The sequence below is a fragment of the Camelus bactrianus genome, chromosome 15, assembly GCF_048773025.1.
Source record: "Camelus bactrianus isolate YW-2024 breed Bactrian camel chromosome 15, ASM4877302v1, whole genome shotgun sequence".
Taxonomy (NCBI): Eukaryota; Metazoa; Chordata; class Mammalia; order Artiodactyla; family Camelidae; genus Camelus; species Camelus bactrianus.
In genome coordinates this window covers 57,761,689-57,781,309 of record NC_133553.1, presented here as the reverse complement: position 1 = coordinate 57,781,309, position 19,621 = coordinate 57,761,689, and the positions used below count along the sequence as shown (strand labels likewise).

At 32.9% G+C, this 19,621-nt stretch overlaps 1 protein-coding gene across 2 annotated transcripts in view; it reads left to right on the top strand.

Annotated features, from left to right (window-relative positions):
• XPO1 (exportin 1) overlaps positions 1 to 19,089 on the top strand; it is a 39,874-nt gene extending 20,785 nt beyond the window's left edge. For both annotated transcript variants that reach the window (XM_074341186.1, XM_045514385.2), the window contains 21 exons: positions 2,050 to 2,111; positions 2,321 to 2,365; positions 3,572 to 3,753; positions 4,702 to 4,750; positions 4,827 to 4,946; positions 6,150 to 6,278; positions 6,927 to 7,085; positions 8,243 to 8,440; positions 8,900 to 9,038; positions 9,237 to 9,418; positions 9,501 to 9,657; positions 9,749 to 9,912; positions 10,198 to 10,332; positions 10,671 to 10,854; positions 11,168 to 11,274; positions 14,320 to 14,514; positions 15,876 to 16,044; positions 16,721 to 16,855; positions 16,935 to 17,094; positions 17,182 to 17,278; positions 18,025 to 19,089. In XM_074341186.1, coding sequence (XP_074197287.1) covers positions 2,050 to 2,111; positions 2,321 to 2,365; positions 3,572 to 3,753; positions 4,702 to 4,750; positions 4,827 to 4,946; positions 6,150 to 6,278; positions 6,927 to 7,085; positions 8,243 to 8,440; positions 8,900 to 9,038; positions 9,237 to 9,418; positions 9,501 to 9,657; positions 9,749 to 9,912; positions 10,198 to 10,332; positions 10,671 to 10,854; positions 11,168 to 11,274; positions 14,320 to 14,514; positions 15,876 to 16,044; positions 16,721 to 16,855; positions 16,935 to 17,094; positions 17,182 to 17,278; positions 18,025 to 18,171 — 2,915 coding nt within the window. In that variant the 3' untranslated portion in view covers positions 18,172 to 19,089. The remainder of the gene's footprint in view (positions 1 to 2,049; positions 2,112 to 2,320; positions 2,366 to 3,571; positions 3,754 to 4,701; positions 4,751 to 4,826; positions 4,947 to 6,149; positions 6,279 to 6,926; positions 7,086 to 8,242; positions 8,441 to 8,899; positions 9,039 to 9,236; positions 9,419 to 9,500; positions 9,658 to 9,748; positions 9,913 to 10,197; positions 10,333 to 10,670; positions 10,855 to 11,167; positions 11,275 to 14,319; positions 14,515 to 15,875; positions 16,045 to 16,720; positions 16,856 to 16,934; positions 17,095 to 17,181; positions 17,279 to 18,024) is intronic.
• Positions 19,090 to 19,621: the final 532 nt, after the last annotated feature.

Below are 19,621 nucleotides of genomic sequence, written 5' to 3'. Positions count from 1 at the left end.
GTACAAGATGTACTTTCACCTTTTAGTTTATCCTATTATTAACAACTTAGACAACCATAGTAAAATAATCACAACCAGAAAATTAACATTGGTTCAGTACTATTAGCTGAATCATAGACCTTAATTCAGATTTCACAAGCTTTCTCTCTAATGTCCTTTTTCTATTCTAAAATTTATTCAGTTGTGTCTTAAACTTTACTCTCCCTAATCTGTGACAGTTCTTAATTCCTGCTTGATATGTCTTTGACACTTTTGCTGAGTTTTAGTCAGTTATTTTGTAGTGTATTTCAGTTTAGGCTTGTCTGTTTTCTCATGATTAGATGTGAGATTCCATATTTTGGGCCAAGAATGCCACACAGGTGATATGTTCTCTGTCTGCCAAACCAGGGGGTACATGTATCAGTATGTTTAATTGTTCATTTATTATTAACTTTTACCAGTTATGTTGGTGCTTGCTGGTTTTCTGTTTACAAAATTACTTTTTTTTTTACTTTGAAAGTGATAAATAGCTTGGGAAGGTAATTTAACACTATGCCAGAAACACATTCCTCTTGAAAGTTTTGCCCATTTGTTTTATCATTCATTGGTGGTCTTGTCTGCAACAGTTAGTACTGTGGTCTTTGCCTAATGTAAAACTTTTTAAAATATAGGTACTGTAATATTGTGTGTGTTTGTATGAAACACTTAAGTTTTTGGCACCTGGCAGGCAGTTTTTTAAACAATTCTTACACTGAATATTGATAGTACTTAACATTGCATTTTCAGTTGGTAAATAACCCTTATTATGTGGCTTTATTATACTAATGAAATATTTCTGCAGTTAGGAAATTATTATTATTAATGTTTTTTAAGGTTTTGTTTTTATTTGGGATGTGAAAGGAAATGGCTGATTTCCCCATAATTAATAAAAATTATTTTTTAAATACCAATGAAGAGGAACCCTTAGGGTCAAAGAGTGAATTTAATACTTTAGCTCATGAAGATTACTATATTAAGGTAGTTTTACAATCAAATAAACATTTTGTTGCTCTCAAGTTGACTATTTCCTGCTGATTCTTAAACGGGGTTAATTTCTTAGCATATCCCTTCTAAGTCGATATTGAGTCCAGTTTTGCAGGTTTGTTAAATGAGACTTGAAACGCAGTTTCATGAACTTTTATCTGTATTTTTGAAATTTAGATACCTCTGAAAATTTTAGTCTTCATAAGTCATTTGGTGGCAAAGCCTAAGTTATGAAACAGGTGTGAGGGTAGTCTTTATCCTTTATAGTGGGAAATAATAATTCGTTGCAATAGAGAATCCTGCTTCAGACCCTTTGGGTATGGGAATGTAAGTGCACCACATTACTTTAAATTTTAAGGGGACCTATAGTAGATAACTCAGTAAATTCTCAGTGATGCAAAATAAAAGCAAAGGTGTGAAGTCTTAACTGTTTAAAGAATAGGTTATGCTATTAAGGTATCCTTCAGTAAAGAACATTACAAATAAAAACTTTCTCCTTTACTCTTTTTTCCTACATTGTAAGGCGAACACATTAAAATTACTTCTAGGATTAGCTTAATGCTGTGATTAAAATAAATCTGGAAAGGATTAACATCTGACTTTGATTTATAAATATTTTACATAAACTTATTTATAGTGCTTACATAGTTTACATATTCAGTGTTTTTATAGTTTTAACCCATAAAAGTAATACATGTTTTTATTTAAATGAATAACATGTTAGTCCTTTGTGGTATTTTTTTAAGTTAAAAACCACGGCTTGGTGTACTTAACTGTCTGGCATCAAGGAATATCTCAGAAGACAATAGTTTGTAATAGGTAAACCAATGTTTTTTAAAGGTTAATGAAAATTAAAAGGTTAACAAGAACTAAAACTTTAAAGGAGTAGTGCACTAAAATCGGCATATTTTTTAAATGCCACAATTTGTGGATTGAGGTGTGTTGTTTGACTTTACTCTGCCCTCCCCCACCCCCAGTTTGTATTTGTTTTTGCTTCCTAAAGATTTATTAGCATGCTATAAAGTGTTGAATAATTTTTTTTAATAGGCATAAAAAAATATGTTGTTGGCCTCATTATCAAGACGTCGTCTGACCCAACTTGTGTAGAGGTAAGAGCTTTTTTGGCGATTACTGTGAGAGTGTAATATTTAAATATATTAGATACTCAACTTAAACTTCTGTCACAGACAGAGAAGATATACATACATGCACATTTACAGTGGATCTGCAAACATTTTTCTCTTGGATGGGGTTGCCTACGTTTGTTATTTATCTATTTTAGGTCTTTGTTTAATCTAAACTTTTTTTCTTTTCTTAGAAGGAAAAGGTGTATATCGGGAAATTAAATATGATTCTTGTTCAGGTGAGTTTTTACTTGATACAGTGTTTCCCTGAGAAGAATTAAATACTTCAGTTAGGCTGATTAGTTGAACAAAATATCCTAACCTACTTTTATCGAGTAACTAAACTAACATCTTACAGAGTAGTGATAGTAGTGTTCACAATAACTACAATACTTAGCTACTGTCTGGTATTTAAAATTGATAATATGCTGTAGTAGGAAACATTGGATACTGTAAACCCTTCACTTCTGGGCTCCAATATGGATTGGACTCCTTAAAAATTTTCTCATCTGCCTCATAATGTGAACGCTTCCTTTCCATGTCAACTCTTTCAGTCTTACCTTACTCAGTCTTACTAATTCATTAAAAATTTACCTTTCAATTCAAGCATCCCTTTAATTAATCTCTGTACTTAGCCTGTTTTTAAACCTTCCATGTCTAACTTTAGAAATTTCATACTTACCTATCTTTTATAATATATCCCCCAAATTTCCTGAGAACATTAATTGGTATGTGGGAAAAAATAGGTTTTTCAATTTATTAAGTTACAGAAACATTTGGTTTTCCCAAACACTTGGCTTTTCACAAAGATGCACTTGCTTTTATACTGAGGACTTTGTTGTTAGCCTGTCTCTGGATGGGAGGAGGGAGGATTACAAAGATGTTAAGTTGCTTACCTCTTACTGACAGGTGGTACTGCAGAATATCTGGTTGGGAAATCCCTAGCATACATAAACAGTAGACTATAAAATCGAATGTAGTCCACCCATTAGGCTGTTTTAGTCTAAGGTGATTTTATCCCCAATTGTAACGCTTCCTTTTTTCCAAATTTATATGTCCAAACCCTACTATATTTCAAGGCTCAGATTCCAGCCAAAGATAATGTCTTTCCCTGCTCATCACCGTTTTATCACTTAGAGTGAGATCTTTGCATCTCCTAGGATAATTTGCACTTATGTAGTAAATACTGATACACATACACATCACAGACAGATTAGACCAATCAGGGTAACTGAGAGGAATGGGGCATTTGAGACAAAGGACTTTATCTGTGCTATACGTTCTACTCAATGTGTTCTGTAGAGATTGGCATATTTCCTGTCTTAATAAAACAGAGAGAAAATGAAAGGTGATTGATACTTGCTCCTGCTTTTGGTATCACACAATTTCTGTGAAGTTTGTCATTGACAAGTGCAATGAAATTAACATCTCCTATCTTATTTCAGATACTGAAACAGGAATGGCCAAAACACTGGCCAACTTTTATCAGTGACATTGTTGGAGCAAGTAGGACCAGTGAAAGTCTCTGTCAGAATAATATGGTGATTCTGAAACTCTTGAGTGAAGAAGTATTTGATTTCTCTAGTGGACAGATAACCCAAGTGAAAGCTAAGCATTTAAAAGACAGGCAAGTATTTTAGAATTTTAAAGTAATTTCTGAAAACAATTACAAGGAATTTGGAGGTAGATTATAAATTTTTAAGGAACTATCATTGTTAGAAGTTAATATACTTTTAATTCTTTTTGAGAACAAATTTAAATATCAAAGTGGCCCTAATATTCTAAATATGGAGGCTGAAAAGTATGTGTGAGGTTACAGCAAAATAACTTCATACATATCATGTGGAAGGAATATAGGTTGAGTTCCCAGAAACCTCTTTGGAATCCGTTTTATATGGTATCTACTTAATTGTAGGCCCACGGAAATGACTTATGTTCAAATGTCTACTGTATTATTTCTGCATTTTGTCAGTTCCCCTATAGTTAACACTAGGAACATGCCAGATTTTACTTTTTTCAACGTTGTAATAAGGATGTGTTCTAGTCATTCGGGAACAGAAATGTTTTACATTTGTGTATTCAAACTAGCTTCAGAATTTATAATTTTTTCATCTGTTTTGGTGTATAAGCACATCTAACACTACTCATTTTCAAATTTTTGATTCAGCTATCTTGATTTAAAAGACTAGATTGATTCAAATTCATATAAAGTGAATTGACAAACCTTCAAGAAATGAAATTACATGCTTTTGTGGGAGGGTATAGCTCAGTGGTAGAGCACATGCTTAGCATGCGTGAGGTCCTGGGTTCAGTCCTCAGTATTTCCATTAAAAGGAATAAATAAACCTAATCTTCCGCCCAAAGAAAACAATTTTTAAAAAAATTATGGGTTCTTTATAGGTGAGTTTTAAAACAGTAATATACATAGTTTTTATAACTTGATGAAGTTGATATCTGTGTTTACATAGAATTAACTCAAGTTTTTAATGACCAGGCTGCTGAAATGTTATTAGTATGTAACTAATTACAATGTTTATTTCTATGTGTCTTCTAAATCGATTACTTCTTTTTTTAGCATGTGCAATGAATTCTCACAAATTTTTCAACTGTGTCAGTTTGTGATGGTAAGTACTTTTAATTTCATTTTTAAAAATAATAATTGTAGGAAGATGACAATTTACAAGCATGTTTTCATTGCAGGAAAATTCCCAAAATGCTCCACTTGTACATGCAACTTTGGAAACATTGCTCAGATTTCTTAACTGGATTCCACTTGGGTATATTTTTGAAACCAAGTTAATCAGCACATTAATATATAAGGTATAGTGAATACATTTCAGTTTATTTATCAGTGGATAATTGCATGTATTTTCTTCATTCATAATGTTCTTTTGTGTAGAAAAACCATTCTATACTCCTAGCTATAATCAACCTTGTTTCTAAGAATGAGGAAGCTACTCAAAAGAACTTTTCTGTAGTTTCAGCTTATAATTCTTAAGAACACTGTCGAAATCTACCATGCAGTCTTAACAAATTTCATGTGAACAACTAATAATTAATTTGGTTGGCCTTTAGTTGATTACATATGTCACAGTAGGGTAAGTTAAGGGGTATGTCTGCAGAATGGGAAATCTTTGTATTTTTTCCCACATAATTTTAAAGCAGTAGCATGTAATGCCTATATAAAGTCTTAAAATTGTTCATCCAGAGATAATCACTTAACCAACTGCTGCATTTCCAGATGTTTTCTAGTCAGATATAATGAATAAATTAGTATTTAATCAAGACCTTATAAAAGCAGGCTACTATGAACTTACATTTGGGGCTTTGTACAGGACTTGGTAAAGTGATATATTCTAATAGGAATTTACTCATTAGAGCTACCATTTTATTGATAGACAATTTATTTAAAATTACTTGCCTTTGTCAACAGTTGGTTTGCTTTTTACTACATGAAACATCCATGCACTTGTCCAAATATTTACTTTGGATAAATTTTTAATACATGTTAAGTACCAGGTCAATAGGTACATCGATTTTTAAGGCTTTTGATGCTTACCAAATTGCCGCCCACAAGTGGTAGGCTCTTTTTATACCTTCCCAACAATAAAATGTCAAAGAGCTAGTTTTCCCACACTTTCATTAATCCTAGGTGTATTGCCCATCTCCTAAAATCCTTAACAATTGTAGTCCCATTAGATTACGCAGAAAACATGATGTCCTTAAAAAGTCATATAATAGGTCAAGGGGAAACTTTTCTAAGCAACTTGATGCTTTACAGATGTCTTGAGGATACATCAAAAGAAAGTACAGTTAGCTCCTAAAGCATTTAATCCCTATTGGGTGGATAATGGAATTCCTTTAAAATGTATGTACCAAAAAGACATTATCACCTCTTTACCTGATCTTTTTCTCTATGTTCCTGATTTTTAAATTCTTTATTTTTTGTTTAATTGTTAATTTTAAATAAAGTGCTTCGGGCCATTTAATTTTATGCTTCCCCCTTTGTTTCAATTAAAATAGTTCCTGAATGTTCCAATGTTTCGAAATGTCTCTCTGAAGTGCCTCACTGAGATTGCTGGTGTGAGTGTAAGCCAGTATGAGGAACAGTTTGTAACGCTATTTACACTGACAATGATGCAGCTAAAACAGGTAATACAACACTCTTTTAAAAACTGACTAAACAATTTTAGTGCCTTAGAAAAAGGTGGGTTAGAGTTGAACCATTTCAGCACCTGTTAACATAAATAAATCAGCTATAATGCAACTGCATATTTATTATATATATAACATGAAGGGTAAGCTAGAAATTTTTATGAACATTTTGAAAGTTCCTTGAAAATTTCTGGGAGTGTCATGGTAATTTATTTCTACAGAATTTAGAATCATGGTAAACTGGGGTTAGTATCAGTTCTGCCTCTGACCTTATATCTCTTAAATGAAGGGATTAGCCTGTCCTTGTTTGACTAGGTATATATGAAATTATCTAGAAGGTTAATCATAGTACATTACTGTATATGTTTGTGATCTGATTCCGTTGAATATTTTTACACTTTTAATAATACTAAGATGGGAAAACCTCAAAGGATAATCTTTGAGGAAATCTTACTAGTAACATTAAAAAAATCAAAAGCTAGGGCAGAAAGGTACAAAGTGGGTATAATAGATCAAGGCTTTCTAGTGAACAGTAAACTGTTTAACTCCATGTTTTAAAATGAGTAAAAGTGTGGTGGAATTTGAGAACTTAAATGTAGTGTCTTGTCTTTAAAATGAAGACTAATGACTCATATGAATTTGCAGATGCTTCCTTTAAATACCAATATCCGACTTGCGTACTCAAATGGAAAGGATGATGAACAGAACTTTATTCAAAATCTCAGTTTGTTTCTCTGCACCTTTCTTAAAGAACACGGTCAACTTATAGAAAAAAGATCAAGTCTCAGGGAAACACTCATGGAGGTAGGCTTTGTGGAGCCTTTGGTTTCTGAAATTCTCTGCATAATGAAAACTTCAAAAGTATTCTGAAATTCATGGATCTTTTGACATGTCTTATCACCTAATAGTCTGTGCAGTAAAAATACATGTCGTCAATTCTGCATTACAATTAAAAGCCAAATTTCCTGATTTTGTATTCTACTTAATGCCAGTTCAATAATTTATAATGAAAATTAAATTCCTAATGGATATGTAGATGTGTTATTTATAAGATAAAAGTCTAAAGGCCTTATTTTAAAATTGAGGTGTAATTCACATAACATAAAACTATCCATTTTAAACTGTATAGTTCAGTGGTGTTTAGTATAGTCACAATGTTGTCAGTCATCTGTCTATTCCAAAACGTATTCATCGCCCACAAAGGATGATGCACGCATTGAAACAGTCACTCCCTTCATTCCCCTCTCTCCTCCAATCCCTAGCAACCACTGTTTAATGTCTCAATGGATTTACCTATTCTGAACCATTTCAAGTAACTGGAATTATAGTATATGGTCTTTAGTTTGGGGCTTCTTTCAGCTTAGCATATTACCATGTTACAGCATGTACCAGTCCTTCATCCTTATTATGGCTGAATAATAAATATACCATTGTATGGATATATATTGAGTTTTGTGTGTCGATTAATCAGTTGATGAACATATGGAGTGTTTTCTTTTTGAGGGGGCTATTAGTAACAAATGTCTTAATGGGGGGCTATTAGTAACAAATGTCTTAATGTTTATACCTTTTTAAGAAACTTAACATTGTTTGTTTGTTTGTTTGTTTGTTTGTTTATTTGCTTCTCTCTTTTATTGAAATATATTTTCTGGGCACTGCCTGCCTACCTAACTCAGCATGGCCTCTTTGGCACTGAAAGCTGGAGAATTAAAAAAGTCGGTAAAAAAAAAATATATTGACCAACAATATCGTAAGGTTCTTGAAGCATTCTAGGATATGTCAGAAGGCAGCACAGTTTGCTCCTAGAAAATTTCTACTGTCTATCTGATGAATAATGAAACTTCAGAGTTGTATAAAATACAACATTGATTATTTCCCATTAATGTAGCAAGTGGAAAGCAGTTTGAGGTTGGTTTAATAATGTCTAAGGATTATTTTACTAGTTTTGGTCTTTTGTGTAGGCCCTTCATTATATGTTGTTGGTATCAGAAGTAGAGGAAACTGAAATTTTTAAGATTTGTCTTGAATACTGGAATCACCTGGCAGCTGAACTCTATAGAGAGAGCCCGTTCTCAACATCTGCCTCTCCCTTGCTGTCTGGAAGTCAACATTTTGATGTTCCTCCCAGGAGACAGCTGTATTTGCCTGTGTTATCCAAGGTAACAATAAAGTGGGTAGTGAGTGTGCTTCCTGTGATATTTGAGGACTAAATGCAAATACTGGCTTTTATTTTTTGGCTAAATCTATCCAAATAAATGAGCTACAAAAAAAAATTCAGATTCTCCACGCATACTGAGAAGTTGGACATGAAAGAAAATGGTTTTAAGAGTTTTGGTCCTTAAAGGTGTAGTCCTTCTACAAGCACCAGCACCACCTGTGAGTTCGTTAGGAATGCAAGTGAGACGAAGGAAACTTAACAAGAGTGGATTTTTATCCGTGATAAATAAAGATTGAAAAATCATTATTGTAGAATTACATTTCAAGAATGTGCATCCTTTTATAGCATGGGAACAATTTTGTTTGGTATGTTGACTTTAAGTGCTTTGGGAAGGGGCTACATTTATTTGTTGTGGCTGATTCCAAAGATCTAAAAGATTTTTTTCTTCATTGTTGAATAGGTCCGTTTATTGATGGTTAGTCGAATGGCTAAACCAGAGGAAGTATTGGTTGTAGAAAATGATCAGGGAGAAGTTGTGAGAGAATTCATGAAGGATACAGATTCCATAAATTTGTATAAGAATATGAGAGAAACATTAGGTAAGTTAATAGATACTGTTAATTTAATCTAACTTTGTAATTCTGTTCTGAGGTAGAAGTACTTTTTAATAAATGTGGCATGTTTAGGTTCTGAATCTGTTAATAGCCATCCTTATTAATGTGCTGTTCTTAGTAAACAGTCTTTTTGCCCATTAAGTTTTGCATTTTGAAACATCTGAAACTTTTTCTTCCTTGTAGTTTATCTTACTCACCTGGATTATGTAGATACAGAAAGAATAATGACTGAGAAGCTTCACAATCAAGTGAATGGTACGGAATGGTCTTGGAAAAATTTGAATACTTTGTGTTGGGCAATAGGTTCCATTAGTGGAGCAATGCATGAAGAGGATGAAAAGCGATTTCTTGTTACTGTTATAAAGGTATGCAAGTGATGTGTGTGGGCTGGAACCATTAGACAAGTGTATTTTATTACAAATGACTGAAATTTGTCTTGTTTTACAGGATCTATTAGGATTATGTGAACAGAAAAGAGGCAAAGATAATAAAGCTATTATTGCATCAAATATCATGTACATAGTAGGTCAATATCCACGATTTTTAAGAGCTCACTGGAAATTTTTGAAGACAGTAGTTAACAAGCTGTTTGAATTCATGCATGGTAAATCCTATTTAATACACTATTTTTGCTGAATATGAAAAGCAAAATTTTTCTTGAAAAATGTTTTTGATAATTGTTTTTGTTTTGTTAGAGACCCACGATGGAGTCCAGGACATGGCTTGTGATACTTTCATTAAAATAGCTCAAAAATGCCGTAGGCATTTTGTTCAGGTTCAGGTTGGAGAAGTAATGCCATTTATTGATGAGATTTTGAACAACATTAACACTATAATTTGTGATCTTCAGCCTCAGCAGGTACGTAGAGGTCTAAGCACATTTTTCTTAGACAGTAACTGCTGTTTAATAAGAATTTGTTCATGGGAAAAGAACAAATGCCATTATTGGATTCACTTCATGTGTCTCTTTGGTTAAGTTTTGTAGTGAGGCAGAAATTCAACCAGAAGTTTGTTAGGCTGTTTTCCTATAATATAAATGATTTCTGACACTTGAACAAAATTAGTTTAAATAGGTATGTGGATTGTTTGTGTGTGGTTTTCCTTATTACGGTAGATAAAAGAAAATTTTTTCCTTTTAACATAGGTCCATACGTTTTATGAAGCTGTGGGGTACATGATTGGTGCACAGACAGACCAAACAGTACAAGAACATTTGATAGAAAAATACATGCTACTTCCTAATCAAGTTTGGGATAGCATAATCCAGCAAGCAACCAAAGTAAGTTTTATTCTTTTTTGTAAAAATGCTGGTGGTTGGAATTTTAAGAAAATGTTACTCACAAAGGTAGTAAATTTAGTACCTTTGACGTGTATATCTGATTCATAGGTGCTTTTAGGTGTGCTTTTGCACACTGAAAAAAGTAATACATTTTTATATTTTGATGGAAAATTGGGAATATTTTGCTCTATTCGTAGTAGTGAAGACTTTTGTACTAGTTTTACCATTTAGGATTATAAATGTGATGGTGGTTTAGAGTAATGTGGGTAATGTATTTTGCTTTAGATACAAGGATAATTCTCATGTGATAAATGGAATTTGTTTCTTACTTTTCACAGAATGTGGATATACTTAAAGATCCTGAAACAGTCAAGCAGCTTGGTAGCATATTGAAAACAAATGTGAGAGCCTGCAAAGCAGTTGGACACCCCTTTGTGATTCAGCTTGGAAGGATTTATTTAGATATGCTTAATGTATACAAGTGCCTCAGTGAAAATATTTCTGCAGCTATCCAAGCTAATGGTAAATGATTCTGAATTCTTGTGGAATGATGTATTAAGACAGGTCTACACTCACTGCTTTAGCATAAGCATTCAACATTTCTCACAGATTTAAATTAATCCCTTCCTTGTTTCAGGTGATCCTAGGCAATTTTTTTTAACTAGTCACATGCTCTTTTCCCTTATAACATTAGTCTTAGTTTATTTTCTCAGGAAATTCATCTGTATAGCCTTGTCTTTAAGTTTTCTAATGATAAATAGTATCTGAAGTACATGTAACTGCCAATGTAGAGTTTTGGTTGTCAAGTTGGATTCCACCTGATTATATTTTTTAGGTGAGATGGTTACAAAGCAACCGTTGATAAGAAGTATGCGAACAGTAAAAAGGGAAACTTTAAAGTTGATATCTGGTTGGGTGAGCCGGTCCAATGATCCACAGATGGTAAGTGAGATGTGCTGTTTGTTTTTAAGGTTGATGCTGCATTCTCTGGAATGTGCATATATCTCTGTATACATTTAGTTAATTTAGATGTGTCACATTTTATAACATTTTATTTATCAGAATTCTTGAGTACATTAAAGTAGTAAGATATATTCCATCTTACTAAGAAATTGCTGTTAGTTGGGAGGGATGGCATGCTGTAACAAAGCTGAGATGATTGGATCATTCTTATTTTTCCATGGATACAGTTAGGATGAAATTTTTGTTTTCCTCATGATCTTGAGAGCAGTTGACAAAGCTGTCATTAGATTGCCTCTTCAGTAGGAGTAGGCACTTTCCTAGTTTTGAAGGTTTGAATGTCTCTTTTGCTGTCTTATTCCCATTAGTCTTAAGTGGTCTTCAGAAACTAAACCCACTTCATATACTTCAGCTGGGGAAAAATCTGTTTTATGTTTTATTATCGTTACACCTTTCATTCTCTTGATCCTCGGAAAATTACAAGAAATCGTATCTTGTTTATCACTGTTGGGTGAAAATAGCATTGACAAGTGTGCTATTTACTTTCATAATTTTGAAATTTCAATATTGTTCCTGTTGACAAGGTAAATTTCAGGAAACTTGTTCAGAAAACAGTTGTGGAATTCCCATGATTCCCAGAAGGTTTTAAATATGCATTATGAGATCAGAACTGCATTTTAAAAATTAGAAAGTAAAAAGTAGGATGAATTGAGGGAATTGAGAAGTTCATAATTTACAATAGCATGGGCAGTAATTTCAGGAACATCAGAGGTAATGACAAGATGGGTCTCATATTTTATTTATAACTAAGATTTGTATTGTGATTTAGGGCTGTGAATTCAAAGATACTCAAATACTTTGGATCCGCTTTGTAGGAAAATAAACTATTTCAGTTAGGGTTAAGAGTAGAAATGTGAAAACGGGAAGGAAAGAAATAGGTTGAGGGAGATTAAGAGGTATAAACTTCTAATTGCTAAACAGATGAGTCACAGGTATGAAAATGCACAGTGTGGAGAATATAGCTCTAATATAACATGTTATTAATACATAATATTTCTATAGTCCATGTATTATATGATATACATTTTATATAACAATATACTAATATAATGCATAGTATTCTATAATGTAGACTATAAATGTAGTCTTTTTATGGTGATAGTTCATAACTAGTTATTGTGGTGATCATTTTGAAATACATAGAAATACCAAATTACTATCCTGTGTAACAGGAGCTAGCATAGTATTGTAGGTCAGTTGTACTTAAACATACAGCAAACTGAGAAGAAATCATTGCAGCAACATGGATGGACTTTCGGTTGCCAGTGGAGAAGGGGGTGGGAAGGGACAGACTGGGAGTTCGAAATCTGTAGATACTGACAGGTATATTTAGAATAGATAAACAAGATTATACTGTATAGCACAGGGAAATATATACAAGATCTTGTGGTAGCTCACAGTGGAAAAGAATGTGACAATGAATATATGCTCATGTATGACTGAGAAGTTGTGCTCTACACTGGAAATTGACACAACATTGTAAACTGACTATAACTCAATAAAATAAAAAAAAAATGGATGGACCTAGAGACATCATACTAAGTGAAGTCAGATAGAGAAAGACATATGTGATATCACTTATATGTGGAATCTTTAAAAAATGATAAAAATGAACTTCCTTACAAAGCAGAAAGAGACAGACAAGCAGAAAACAAACTTATGGTTACCAAAGTGGGGAGGAGGGATAAATTGGGAGTTTGCATTGGCAGATGCAAACTGCTATATAAAATAGGTGAACAAGGCCCCCTGTATAGCACAGGGAACTATATTCAATATCCTGTGATTACCTATAATGAAAAATAGTGCATGTGTGTGTGTGTATATATATATATATATATATATATATATATATATATATATATATATATGTTTAAAAATAACTGAATCACTATGCTGTACACCAGAAACTTAACACAACATTGTAAATCAACTATGCTTGAATTTAAAAAGAGAGATCAGATTTGTGGTTACCAGAGGAGGTGGAGTGGGTGGAGGGTGAATTGGATAAAAAGGAAGTCAAAAGGTAGAAGCTTTTATTTATATGATAAATAAGTACTAGGGATGTAACGTACAACATGATAAATACAGTTAACACTGCTGTGTGTTATATACGAAAGAGTAAATCCTAAGCGCTTTTGTCACACTCAAAAAAATCTTTTGTTTCTTTAATTTTGTATCTATATGAGATGATGTTCACTAAACTTGGTAATCATTTCATATATATAAGTAAACTTAACACAGCACTGTACATCAATCGTATCTCAATAAAACTGTAAGAAAGGAAAAAGTGAGAACTAGTTCTAGTTAAGAGAAACCCAAGTGGGTAAAAGGAAAAATAATTTTGTCCTTATCCTTCAAATCTTTCTAGACCTGTTTCGTGTAGTGGGACACTAGTAACTAGAAATCTTCAGTTAAATAAAACATTGGTTGTGTTTATTTTACGTATTTTAATAGAGAACCTAAAAGCATAGAAATTACACCCTAATAAGACTATTTATTGAGAAGCTTGGAAAACCACACGCAGTCTTTCTGGCATAGTCCAGTTCATTTTTTGAGAGTAAATGATAGTTATTGTTTCTATTTATTGAGATGTCACCCAGTATTCATTATGTTAAAAATCACTGAGTGGCGTCCTCTTTTGGTGTTAGATATGAGTACCTTGGTACAATATTGGTTAGGGGGACTCTTCTTTACTCTGAGGTTACCCATCCCACATAACAGTGTCCCAGAATCGTGGTTCTGCCACAGAACTTAGAGCTAGTCATTTGATTTCAGGCCTCAGTTTCCTATCATACAGATTTAAACTGCATAATGTTCATGGCCTTCTCAGCCGATTGTGATTTGTTGGTTTCTGTTAATAAAAAGTTTTAATATACAAAAAATTACAGTACAGGAGATGACATTGACCTAACTGTTTAATATGAGTTACCAAGTGCCTAAATTAAAATCAGATTATTTTTTAAACAGGTAGCTGAAAATTTTGTCCCTCCTCTGTTGGATGCAGTTCTCATTGATTATCAGAGAAATGTCCCAGCTGCTAGAGAACCAGAAGTGCTTAGTACTATGGCTATTATTGTCAACAAGTTAGGAGGACATATAACAGCTGAAATACCTCAAATATTTGATGCTGTTTTTGAATGCACATTGAATATGATAAATAAGGTATGTGTTTTTGCGTTTCAGTTATATAATGGAAAGTTCTGCAGTGTGTTCTTACCACTTTTAAAAGCATAAATGATGACTATCTTTGATTACAGCGTAAATTTTAGGCTCTGATACTATATATTTGAACTAGATCATAAAAATACTTGTTTTGTTATTTTTTTAATTTGCATGGAATTCTAAGAATTAAAAATAAGTTTGATATTTATTCAAATGGCAGCTAGCATTTATTGAAAACTTCCTGCATTTCAGTCATTGGCTTTAGTTGTATTAATTTGTTTTAAATAAATGAAAAGGGAGGATTACATTTTAGGTTGTTTTTTTTTTTTTAAGGTTTTTAAAATAACATTTATTTCTTGAAAGCTGATGTGTATAATAGGAAACCAAAAAACACAAAGAACAAAGTAGTCCATAATCACAAGCAGTTTACAGTTTGATGTGTCCTCTTAGGTCTTGTTTGTGTATCTCCTTAACTAAGCATCCATTTTTACATAATTAAGATCATTACAGTTACACTTTTTCACATATGATGAATATTTACCATTTCAGAGTCCCAAAACTATATTAGTATTTTGGTAACCAATATACTATACCAAATCAGTCTGGAAGGAAAAAAGGGTAATCCTGCCTTTCTTGGCAATAAAAATTTCAAAGACAAAAGTGGCAACAGCCCTCTAGATAGATACTGCCAGAATTATGATTAGTAATACATTCCCTTAATGCAACTAAAAATGAGTCATAAAGCAATGGAGTTCACAAAGTGTAATGCTTCTAAGAGGATTCATTATCCAACCCATACTATTAAAATATTAGCAAAGAGATGTTTCTTTTTTAAAAAAAATACTTTATTACTGTATTATTTAGTTAATTTGGTCAGGGGAGGTGATTACGTTTATTTTTAGAGGAGGTACTGAGGATTGAATCTAGGACCTCATGTAAATACACACTACCACTTGAACTGTACCCTCCCCCCAGCAAGGAGGTATGTTTTCCACTGAATTACTTAACAATGGATTCTTACAGTACAGCCAGAAGAGATGCACACACATCATTGGTTATCATCAAAATTTATATGGACACATCTGCATACATCCCTCCCTTGATACTACATTTTAGTTATTAAAGTGTAGTATATGCTTATTATAAGGAGTGGGAAAATACATTAACTAAGGAAAAAAATGTAGATGTTAAGTATACACATTTATACAATAGGTAACAGTTTTTCTAATCTGTGTTAGTGGTCTCAAAGTCGTTAAAAATAATAGTAATAGTCTCAGAGTTCCTAGAAAATGTGATGGTCTTTATGTGAGTTTTGATGAATATTCTTTAAAATAAGGTGCCCTTGTATTGCTTCATTTTAGGACTTTGAAGAATATCCTGAACACAGAACAAACTTTTTCCTACTACTTCAGGCTGTCAATTCTCATTGTTTCCCAGCATTTCTGGCTATTCCACCTGCACAGTTTAAACTTGTTTTGGATTCCATCATTTGGGCTTTCAAACATACTATGAGGAATGTAGCAGATACAGGTAAATACATAGAAGCAATGTTCTTTATTCATTTGCCTAGCAACCCAAAATCTATGTACAGACACCTAACAGATGTGTATAGTGGTAGACAAGTAGTTATCAATTTACTTGTCCTGGTTTGTTTGAGTGCATCAACTGCATAGATATGTCTAAGTCCTATAAACAGTTTAATCATCTGTTTCAGAGTGAGTCTGTAGGCAGAATTGAGTTATGGGGAGGTGGGCATAAGATTTAAGGCAGGGAGAGCATCACTTACCCATATCCTCACCAGTGTTTACTTTTCTCCAAATGCTTTTCGTCTGTGACACTAAGAGTCAACAAATGAAAAAGTAAAACATTTCTAGCAGGAGAGTTGATTTCTTTTACTTTTAAGTAGTAATTGGTTTATGTATTAGAAAAATCTGCTCAGTTGTGCTACTTTTGGAGTGGATGAGGAAGAATCAAACTAAACCTTCAGAAATAATGCTAATGTGGTAATGGTTAGATTATAGTCTGTAAGTAAGCAGTCACTGGTTCTAGTTTTAACTCCATTAGTGATTTAAGATAACCTAGGCAAATAATTGTTAGTCATTAGCAAAAAATGGGGGAATGGGCTTTGAATGAATTTGTTAATAGCTGAAGTACTATCATGAATGTCAGTATGTAATAACTTTGTTGATGTTATATGTATTTTAAGGCTTACAGATACTTTTTACACTCTTACAAAATGTTGCACAAGAAGAAGCTGCGGCTCAGAGTTTCTATCAGACTTATTTTTGTGATATTCTTCAGCATATCTTTTCTGTTGTGACAGACACCTCACATACTGCTGGTAAGGATTTACAGCCATAAAAATATTAAATGTTCTGGTTATTTCATCTTGGTGTTAATGCTGTCCTTCTTATCAACAGGTTTGACAATGCATGCATCTATCCTTGCATATATGTTTAATTTGGTTGAAGAAGGAAAAATAAGTACACCATTAAATCCTGGAAATCCAGTTAATAACCAAATGTTTATTCAGGAATATGTGGCTAATCTTCTTAAGTCTGCATTCCCTCATCTACAAGAGTAAATACACTTTTTAATAAACTTAAATTTTTAAGCTTTTTGTTTTTAAGTGATTTTTTTTTTTAATCATTGTGTTTTGAATTGCAGTGCTCAAGTAAAGCTCTTTGTGACAGGACTTTTCAGCTTAAATCAGGATATTCCTGCGTTCAAGGAACATCTTAGGGATTTCCTGGTACAGATAAAGGTATGTACTTTATTTGCGATTACAGAAGTATTGATACTAAATGTGATTGAACTGTTGCACTGACCACTTTTTGTAATGTGAAATGACTGGGCTTTTTAAATAATACAAAGTCTTAATGGTTTTAGACTGAATTACAGAAAGGAAAACTTAAGACCAGGACGAAGATAGGCTTGAAATGTTTTGGGCAACTTTTTATTAATATAATTCATTTTAGAAGGTCTAAATATCGCAGCATTGTGATTGAATCCCATAGATCATTTTAAAGGAGTGAAATTGAGGAAAGAAACACATTGGTAGTTCCTTTGGGAATTTTATACCCCTGTTATTATTAAGGAATCCATTATAGGGAACCATGATAATTAGATTATCAGCCTTTTTTTTTTTTTTTTTTTTTTTAACTGCCTTTTTACAATGCTTTGTTGCAGCCTTTAGGACAGTGATAATATAGTTAAACTTGATCATTAGTCTGAGAAACATCTTGGTATTATTGCTTATGAAGTATATTTTGTATATGGCATCACACTATACCTCTTCTGTAATCTTACCTTTTTTTCTTCCAACTTTCTTTGGTTTTTAATTCAACTATAGAATTATAAAATAATATACTATAATTTAAAATCAGCAATTGATGGATAAATTATATCAGTTATGCAAACAGGGAGGTGCTTATCTACACACCCCCCAAAGGGAAGTAATTTTCTGAAATTGAAGTTTATTATGTTGACATTTCAACTGTCTTTTCACAGGAGTTTGCAGGTGAAGATACGTCTGATCTATTTTTGGAAGAAAGAGAAACAGCTCTGAGACAGGCTCAGGAAGAGAAACATAAACTTCAGATGTCTGTCCCTGGCATCCTTAATCCACACGAAATTCCAGAAGAAATGTGTGATTAAAATCAGAAGTCATGCTGATGGGGGTTTTTTTGTTTTTTTTTTTCCTTCCTCTCTGCAACTCTTGTTAGCAGAAGAAAACAGCATCTGGATATTTGTCGACCAAAATGATGCCAATTTGTAAATTAAAATGTCACCTAGTGGCCCTTTTTCTTATGTGTTTTTTGTATAAGAAATTTTCTGTGAAATATCCTTCCATTGTTTAAGCTTTTGTTTTGGTCATCTTTATTTAGTTTGCATGAAGTTGAAAATTAAGGCATTTTTAAAAATTTTACTTCATGCCCATTTTGTGGCTGGGATGGGGGGAGGAGGCAAATTCAATTTGAACATATACTTGTAAATTCTAATGCAAAATTATACAATTTTTCCTGTAAACAGTACCAATTTTTAATTAGGGGGCATTTTCTTCCTAGCCTGTATTTCAGTCTAGAAGAAAAGATAATGAGTAAAACAAATTGCGTTGTTAAAAGGATTATAGTGCTGCATTGTCTGAAGTTAGCACCTGTTGGACTGAATCGTTTGTCTAGACCACATGTATTACAAGTCTGTATGGCAAGTTTGCAGCAAGATCATGTGCATATCATCCCATTGTAAAGCGACTTCAAAAAATATGGGAACACAGTTAGATATTTTTACACAGTTCTTTTTGTTTTTGTGTGTGTGTGCTGTCGCTTGTCGACAACAGCTTTTTGTTTTCCTCAATGAGGAGTGTTGCTCATTTGTGAGCCTTCATTAACTCGAAGTGAAATGGTTAAAAATATTTATCCTGTTAGAATAGGCTGCATCTTTTTAACAACTCATTAAAAAACACAAAACAAAATTCTGGCTTTTGAGATGACTTATACTAATTTACATTGTTTACCAAGCTGTAGTGCTTTAAGAACACTACTTAAAAAGCAAAATAAACTTGGTTTACATTTATTTTCCCTTTATTGGCTCAACTTTATTCGTATATTAATGAAAGTTGTTATTTGTTTTTAGGTATTAGGTAACATTTTAAAATGAAGTTCAATACCAAGTATTTCTAAGTTTATTGAGTAAAGGCAGCACTTGGGTAAAATGAATGTGGTCTTGAGATACCGTCTGTTTCCAAGAAACAAATCATTCCTGTGAGAGGTTGGCACATGTTTTACCTTTATTTGCAGTTAAAAAGCATCTTTTCTCCTCTGGTTAGGAACTAAGAGTAATGAAGATTAAAAATCAGCCTTAATGAAAACCCATGTACAAGAAGCTACTGCACATATTCTTGAACATAACCCTGGGAAGTAGTCTCATTCCTGTAAGAAAGGTGGGAGGAAGGGGAGAATGTGTAGAGTGGCTACAAAACATGAAAAGAATAGAAAAAGGAAGCCAGCTTGGGTGAACCCATTTCCAGAGGATTAAACTAGCCTATAAACCTAGACTAAAACCTAAGGGTTTGAAATGCCTCATGTTCGTGGAGGATCAGCACCTT